Source organism: Pygoscelis adeliae, unplaced genomic scaffold, assembly GCF_000699105.1.
Source record: "Pygoscelis adeliae isolate BGI_AS28 unplaced genomic scaffold, ASM69910v1 Scaffold318, whole genome shotgun sequence".
NCBI classification, from domain to species: Eukaryota; Metazoa; Chordata; class Aves; order Sphenisciformes; family Spheniscidae; genus Pygoscelis; species Pygoscelis adeliae.
Window position 1 is genome coordinate 737039 of NW_008825430.1, and position 8792 is coordinate 745830.

Here is an 8792-nt window from a genome sequence, read left to right on the forward strand (position 1 = left end):
CGCACCCTCCTCCTCCTCCTCCTCCTCCTCCTCCGTGATGTCGCACCCCGGCGTGTGGCGCGCTGTCCCCACACAATGGGCCGTTTCAGGAGGCTGCCGCCCAGCCCTGGCCTGCCGCGGTCGGGGGCCGCTCTGGGCGTAGTCCCTGCAGATCTCGGCCCCGTTTATTGAATGAAAGATGGACATTGTGGTGGTTTGGTTTTGTTGTTTTTTTTTTTTAAAGTATGACGGACCAGCTCCTGGAATATAAGCTACGCGATTTCTTTTTGTTGCTTTTTCTAAAGCAGGATGACAAGTATCTGCGTTCACTAATCTATGTGATAGGAACTGGGGCCCATCGCACTGAGTCTTACAATTTTAACTGGTATCTCAGCGATACTAGGTTTTCAGAAGATGACTCTTAAAAATAAAGCTGTTGCTAAAATGCAACTCCAGAACATGTGAACACCATAAAAAATTGATACATCTTTTTCTTTGTACAGACTACTTTTCTTGTTACCCAAACCAAATTATAGAGATTGATGTCCGCCTAGCCTTAGTTCACGCCTCAGTCTTCGTTTTGTCATCATGGAAGTCGTTTTCATTACAAATAGCACTCCTTTGCCTTTTAGACTTGGGCTCCAAGAAGTTTAAACTTGGGACTTCAAGGAAGCATCACAGTAGCTGCTACTGGTAGAGACTAATTGTGGTCAGGCTGATCAGTGAACGGGGTGCTTTTCCACACAAGTGGAAGCACTGAAGGGAGAGCAGGTTCAAAGCAGAGGGACTAATTCGATAGAGTGAACACTTCAACCCCAGTTCTGTTACTCTATATAGTCCTATAATGGACCAGCAGCCCGCTGCCCTTAGGAGCACAGCATGCAAACGCAAACCAAAAGCAGACAGTAGGCAGGGCGTGGGTTCGGGAGGCTTTCCGAAGCCCGGACTAACTCTTGAAAGGATGAGACACCGAAGGGCTACGTAGCTTGTGAAGGCCAGGGATACGTGCCACATGAAGCAGCAGCTTGCCGAGTGCACGCATAGCATGAGAAAGAGCAGAGGAGGATGTGGGATCTAAGATTTCAGCACCCTCATAAACAACCAGCCTGGTCTGCAGCCTCCTTACGGAGGGGTTACCGTTTTACAACATTTCAGACGTGCTGCCAGTGCACCTGAGGAACAGGAAGCAGTTAGACCATAGCTATTCATGGAGCTTGTTAAATGTACAGTAAGTGAAACGGGGTTTTAGTCAAGTACCTTTCACAAAGCTGTCCAGTAAGTCACTAATGAGCACATTTGCTCAGCGATTTCTCATTAAATATAATGAACATCAGGTATACTATATCAGATTGCCCTGATTAATGAGGTTTTACTAAAATGTGTTTCTGGTAACTTTTGTTATTACTGGATCATGTACGTTCACTGGAAAAAAAAAAAGACTGAAGATTCAATTTTGGAATGCTGGACTTACAGCATAGAATATTTTCACTGAATTTCTACTGGGAAATATTTTGTTCAATTCTGTTTTCTCTCACTAGAACAAACCAAGCCAACTTTGACGTTCTTTAATATCTGGTGCTACATTCAGATGTGGATCTCAAAAGTAATCCGAGTCCCTTTGGTAAGTGAACAAGTCGTTCAGTATATCCAGCACTGCACCAAACAGCACTGTGCATTTCCTTGTCATGCATATAAAAGCTTTAATTTGAAGGGGAGATATTTTTCATGCTTGGCTCTCACCTTGCAACTATCTCTGTTCAGGCAGAATTCTGTGTCCAGGAAGAACTTGTTCAAAGTATGCTCTTTGTGGAGTCAGCTGCAGGACAAACACCTATTCAGCCTCTCTCTGTACTCTGCTGTTCTTTCCCATGCAAGAAACAAAAGCAATGCAGCTAGAAATATGTATCACTGACAGGGGCAAATTAAATTGCCTTTTCTTTTTATTGAAGCACACTGTGTTTTGTTCAGAGTATCTATAGAATCATACAAATATGCTTTTTATAGCTCAAGCGTTTTCATATTCCTTAACAGTTTTTATAGTCCTAGCAGCTAACACTATTACGATTGCAATACAGCACATCTTCGATAATAGGTGGCTACTTTCATTACAGATTGCAAAAGTAAGGGGTAGCTTAAAGTCCCACCTAGTCGCGCCAGTGAACCTCTCAAGCTGAGGCTGTCATTTTTACTCCTGCAACATGCAAATTTTATTAGTAGTACTTTCAGTTACAAAGTTACGCCTTATCAGAAAGGCAAAGGTACCTCTCCCTGTTGATGTAAACTGTTTTCATTATGGAGTAGGGTTGGGTCAAGCTGTAATATGAGAGGATTCAGGGTGTCCTAAATTTGAGTTAATGAAGTTTGGGATTCTCTATTTTTTTAAAATATAACCTGCATTTTTGGAACTATATTTGTGCAAAATATACTTCCCATACCATTTTTTCTTACGAGTTAGGAGAAGAATCTGCATATATTTTTAGCTGCCAAAAGCTCTCTCAAGTCTTTGCTGGTGGTGGGGTTTTGTGTGCAGTTTCCTAGTCTAAAGTGGATTCTCATTCGTCACTTTTTACTTTTCTTTGCAAATACAGTACAGTAGGGTCTTAAAGCTTGTCCCTTGACATTCCTTGGAATGAAACCTTGGAAAGAACAAAGAACTTGACTTCAGCAAGGAAAGGGCAGCGCCTTCTTGGAAGGACATAGAGACAATTAGGAGATTAAACTAACAGGATCAGAAGATCAGCCCTAAGCACGCAGAAAGGAGAATGAACATGCAAGGGCTACCTGCTATCCACACATGCCGTGTCTGGAAGAATTAATTCATTTTAAGAACTCTACTCGGACGAATGAAGTGGTGTGAAAGGCAGCCTTTTAGTGATTACTTTGAGTGTCTAAAATGACTGGGGTCTGGTGTACAGCTGTGCTCTTCATACAGCCTGCTAGGTATCAGAACTGCTTTTGCACCTACCGGCTTAGTAAAGGACCAGGACAATATTGTGTTAAATAATACAGGAGACTTGCTGAGTAACAGATCCCACAATACTTGAAGCAAGTTTTGAGGTGACCCAGCATTCAGAGTATTCTTACCCTGCTTAAAAGCATTGTCATACGTTTTACAGAATGTCAGGATATTCTGAGCTACTTTCAGTAAAACATTCAAAATTAATGTTTTCATAGGTCAAATTATCTTAAGTACCCTAAACATTCCCCTGCAGAGACAATCTAACGCATGAGCTCTCATGCAAAGACAGTGCATGTGTTAATTCAGACCTCTGAATGCAGTCACATTCAGAGAAAAACTTGAGGAATCAGACCTGAACATGTTATCTTTAAAAACAAGAATATTTCTAAATCTCAAGAAAGAAAATATGCTTTTCAATACTTTTACAGGAAAGCGAGCAAAATATGCTGTCATCTAGAGCATAAACACTTGAATGATTCAGAATAATTTCAGTCCTCAAAATAATTTCATCCATAGAACGAGCACGCTCACTTGCCATCTATTAAGAGAATGCAGATTTTTGTTCCAGAGCTAGTCAGACCTTGAATTCCTGGGTCCAATTTGAAAAATTAAGCTTTTAATTCAAAATTATCTCAAATTAGGGGTTAATTATTATGATTTGGACATGAAAGACTGATTCGGGTGCTAACCTTGAAATTCAGATTCTGAATTCAGTTTTGACCACAAAATAAATCTCTACCCTAAATTTATCTTATCCTGTGCATGTGCATTTTATAAATTAAAACTTATTGACTGAATGGAGATGTTTGACAAGTGACATGCTAGCTTTGTATCATTACCTATCTATCCGATCAGGTTTAGGGAGGGGGGTATGGTGCCTGACTGCATCTGCAATAAATCTGTAATCCTTAAATTCAGAAACACCACTGAATGTTCCTGTTAATACTCACCTTACTGCAAAATTTGCTACAAATCTGTGCTGGTTAAAACTATGGACTGGTTACACAATTTGAAGTTACCCTATTAAGAAAAGAATTACATTAAATCAATGTCAAAGAAGGTCTAGGCAATGACATTTATAGTCTAATTTCCACATTCTAAGGGAAATTAATTTTGCAGTCCCAATTTAATTTTAGGTTTACAGGTCAGTTTTGGCACCTACATCTAATGTAAGCAATACATTACACGAACTTCTGATGAATTAAAGGTGCTAGACTTAAACCGGTAATGATCAACAGCTCTCCTCATAGAACACAGAGGCACAATCAGAAAAGTGTAGCATCGGAGACTCCTATGAAAACATCTGTTAAATTTCTCTCATGATATATAGTAAAAAAAAGGAGAGGGAGGGGGGAAACCCCAAACCCTCCTGTAGAGTATTACAGCTGCAGGACAGAACAGACTACCAAAGGTGCAATTCAGGAAGGGTGGGCCCTTGCACATTTTGTTCAAAATACTGTGTTCTCCTTTGATCTCAAAAAGGAAAAAAAAACACAAACCCAGACCAAAGAGTCTGAAGGTAGGGCCTTGGATTCCTGTTTATGCTGGACCATTCTTATCAATAGCATTTATCACTCTTCCATGAAGTGCTTCTGAGTTTCAAGCCAACCGACCGACAAACCCGGCCCTTCTTGCCTGCTCCAGGGGGGCACAATGGACACAAGGAGCTATGTTGCACCTAACGCTCTCCTGGGCGCTAGCCTCATAAAACACGAGGTGTGGGATGGATACCCATATGTGTAGATGGTAGATAAGAACATGAAGCAGAAAGCCGTTATTGGCTGTATCACCATAAAATACGGCACAGCCTTCCATTCCGTGCAAGAGGAGGTTTGCAGCTGCATTTTCCTTTTCATAACAATGCCTCTTTTCCATGCCAGTGTATTCAACATCCACAGTAACAGCAGGGGACAACCAATCAATTATATATGGTAAGCGGTGAAAACAGCAGTACAATAAATGGTGAATAAAAGGACAACAAAATAAAAACCAGTTTTGCTGTATTATCTTTCAGTTGAGCAACAGGAGCTAACCAGTATTTTAGACATAACTGAGATGTTGACATTACTGGTATCTATGTAATAAATTTCTTCTTACCTTTGATATTGTGTTTTTAACCATGCCATATTTAAAAAAGAAAAACAAAACACATCAGAACACCAAGGTTAAGCCTGTCTGCGAAAGCCCTATTATTCTAAAAGCTAATTATTTATACACAAAATCATTTTCAAAGAAGAAAAACCAAAACTTGTGACTGTGTTTGCATTTTGCTGTGGCAAGTGACCAGTTAACTGTTCCTCCAGATCTCTAGCTGTCTTTTTTGCTGCACACAGACCAGTTGTCAGGTTGCATCCCTAGTGTATCAACCATGATTACCTCTGCAGACCTGAGACAGACCCAGACCTCACAGTTTTAGTCTCCCATGAAGTAAATGACTAAGTACTGACCACAAAACACTTAGCACCAAACCATTTAAGACAAAATAGATCTTAAAACCAATAAACCAGTCAACACACTTGCCTTTCCTTCTGTATGACTTACCAGTCCATTGCTGCAGAGGAAGGCCCAGCTTCTTCCAGCCTCTTCTGCAAAGTCTGCCTCTGTGTTAAATTATTTCTTCCATCAGTCCCTGCCAACTTTCTCCTCCTCTGATTTTTAGTTCTCAGCCTGACAAATCAGCTGCATCCCTCAGAACTGGAGCTATCGCCTTGTAATTACCACCTCATGGGTTTAGTCACATATAGCTGACACAGGGGAACCAGTGAATTGCCTTTTATTCTTTCATCAGCTAGCTCCCCATTAAGTTAGATTGATACATCTGGACAGGAAAGTAATATAAAGTAGTATAACCCATTGTATAGTAACTTCCTCTCACCAACCTGGCCACATACAGTGTTCATAAAATTATTACAACTTGGTATTCTTCAGCTATTACTCAACACTGGCAAAAATCAATTCCTCCTTCACAAAAACAGATTTTACTAAGCAATAAAAGGGCCAAGTCCTGTCAGGTGATTCGGTTCGGGAAAGAAGACTTCAGCCGCCAGTTCCTGTTGTATTAAGCACAATGCAAAATAAAGATCAATGTGACGGAAGAAGAGCTCATACAAGTAAGCCAATCTTCTGTTCACTACTAAGCCACATTAAAAAGTCTTTTAATCCCTTGTATCTGACAATGCCTGCTGTTTTGAGCCCCAGAGAGTTATTTCATTCAGACTCTGTCAGTGAAATCTTTTTAAAGCCAAGCATGGCCACCTGATTTTCATGTCTTCTAAGTCTGTACACCACTTGACAGAGTTGCCCAAGTCCTGCAGGTCACCTTTGGACTCAGCAGCCATGAAATTAATGGGTATGCATGCATTCTCCTTGAAAGAGATGTGCGAAAGACTTATGAGGGAAATACCTACCCCAAACATCGCCAAGTTTCCTCCTAAACTAGACAGATACATCTACTGGGCCTTTAAAGCATGTAACTAGCTGATCCTTAATTCTACTCAAATTACTGGACCCGAGAGAATCTGTCTTCAAGGCTCCCTTTTACAGTGCTGATGGTCAAATAATAACCATGGTAAACTCAGACTATGGGTGATCTTGAACCTAGCCAGGCCAGGGGTACTTATGAAGAAGCAACAACACCGTGTGTAGGAAGGATCTAACAGGCTGCTGCTCCAAGAAATGCCTCTTCCGTCGTGAAAACTACCAATTAAGGTGGTATTTTCTTAAATTTTTTTTCTCCCCAAACAGCGAACCAAAAGCGATGGTCAGGTCTTTATCACACATTTCATATGCAGAAGAGCTGAACACCCAGGGCTACTACTGGAGGAAAAGGACATTTGGCAATGACTGCCTTGGAGACAGGCTGTCCACAAGCAACACCTACTACGTGACAACAATTACTGGTTTTGCCCCTTGCTAATACTGAGGCTGATAAGCACTGGATCAGTCCTGTAGAGGGATTAAAGGAGTTCAAAGAACATTTGCTTTATATTATAGCAGTTACTAAGAGCTTTGGTGGCCCTGTCAGCTGCTAGGAACTGCCATGGGTTACGGTCTAGCTGTGTTTCTGGCGTGGGCAGCTGGGAGGAAGGCTGGTGGAGGAGCCACAGCGGGAACTGTCCAAGCCAAGGAACTCTCCGCATTGTCCTTGGGGAATGGCACAAATCATACGGAGCATCATGGCAGCAGCATCTAAAAATGGAAAAGATTATTAAGTCATTTAACGCCTCTTCTTAGCCAGGGGTGAGACCTACGTTTTCTGAAATGAAATCTTTCAAACCCTAATTAAATGTAGTCAACCCTCATTAAAAATAAACTAGGTTAATATTTATGAGAGGCATTCCTCAAGCTACATAATATCTCACTGCCTCATTTAAGGACATACCTGGCAATATTTTGAAATACAATTCAGCTGGCTTCTGCTGCCCATTGATTTTTATTTTTCAGAGTATTCTGAAATCATTCCTATTTATAATTTTGAAAACAAGTTGCTGGCAGTAAGCCAAAACTGCTTAGGCCCGAATCATGACCCTCCTTTAACCCGCTATAATCTGACCCAAGTAAACAGAATTTCCCTCACACGGTTTCTGTGAGGAGGGATGGGTGGAGAACTGCCATTATTTTCGACACACCCGAAGACGGGTGTCTGCCCCTTTCCGCAAGCCTGGCTCTACAGCAAGGGTTTCCCCCTGCCCCCCGAGAGCGTACAGCCTGCTAACCCTCCGCTTTCACATCTGTCTTCATCCTGCTCACGGCCCTCCCTACAAGCCAGTAGAGAAGGCCGAGGGTTCCTCTAGCTGATGGGTGAGAATGTGTACAAATAAACTTGGCTGAAGCTCTTTAAGTATGCAATCCATTAGATGGGCTCCCTTTGTGCCAGGACATTGTTGGATCTGGCCTGCAAGTGAGCAGTCTGGTCCAATTTTCATATATATCAAGGCCAGTTATAGCCCTGCAGTAGTATGAATGCGGCAGGACGTTAACTGTGAATTGGGACAAATGTATTTCTGGAGCCTGCTAAAGGCATTGTAAATGCCTAGAATTAGGAGGCTAACTTAAAAAGGCAAGTCTGACTGAAAGGAGCAAAAGAATGTTATTTAGCCGCAACTTAAGCTGCAGCAAAATACATAACAAATGTAAGATGTTGTTTCAACATGGACTCTGATTATTTAGGATTACGTTGATGGAGATACTGCGTAACAGCAGTGAATCTGATGTGTGGGACATCAATATTCTCATCACCACCATTTACCAAACTATTTATTCCCTTTGGAAGCACCCCAGGCAGCGTTCAACCCCTCTTCGTATAACTTGTTCCAGCACAATTACTAATTTTGATTTTATTATTATTTAATGGCATTTACTTGAATGCCTCAGATTTACTGAGCGTAACATCTTGCTTTTGACAAGAATCGTTTAATAAAGTTCTTGGTGTGCTGCAGAATGGAAACAGGCCAGAGGAGAAAGTCTCCTTCGCAGAGGCTTTCCGTACACAAAGTTAGTGTCAGTAGGTTTACATTTTCCCTGCTAAATTCTAACAAACGGTAACCAGTCTTCAAAAGCAATGACAGAAACATGAGCGGAACGTAACAAATTCATGTTCATTGCTCTAAAAAAAATGGGTCAAGACCAGTGCTGAGGGAAATATTTCTATGTAAATAAAGAGGCAGTAATATCCCGTAGCGTATTTACAGCACCAATTATGGCTAGCAGGAGGTTGGGCTTTTTAACTAAAGCAAAGCCAAGCCAGCCTAAGCCCCCCCGCTGATGGAAGGAAAGTCTCTACCACCGTGAAACCGTCTCTGATCCGTCACCGTACCGGCTGAAGCCCGACAGTCGGCGAAGGGCGCTGGGTGCC

The 8792-nt window shown here is 41.6% G+C and overlaps 1 protein-coding gene across 1 annotated transcript in view; it reads right to left on the minus strand.

Annotated features, from left to right (window-relative positions):
- Nucleotides 1-3151, minus strand: part of MESDC2 (mesoderm development candidate 2) — a 12494-nt gene extending 9343 nt beyond the window's left edge. Inside the window, exons 1-2 of the mRNA XM_009330975.1 lie at nucleotides 3064-3151; nucleotides 1720-1781 (exon numbers count right to left, since the gene is read on the minus strand). Coding sequence (XP_009329250.1) covers nucleotides 1720-1781; nucleotides 3064-3151 — 150 coding nt within the window. The remainder of the gene's footprint in view (nucleotides 1-1719; nucleotides 1782-3063) is intronic.
- Nucleotides 3152-8792: the final 5641 nt, after the last annotated feature.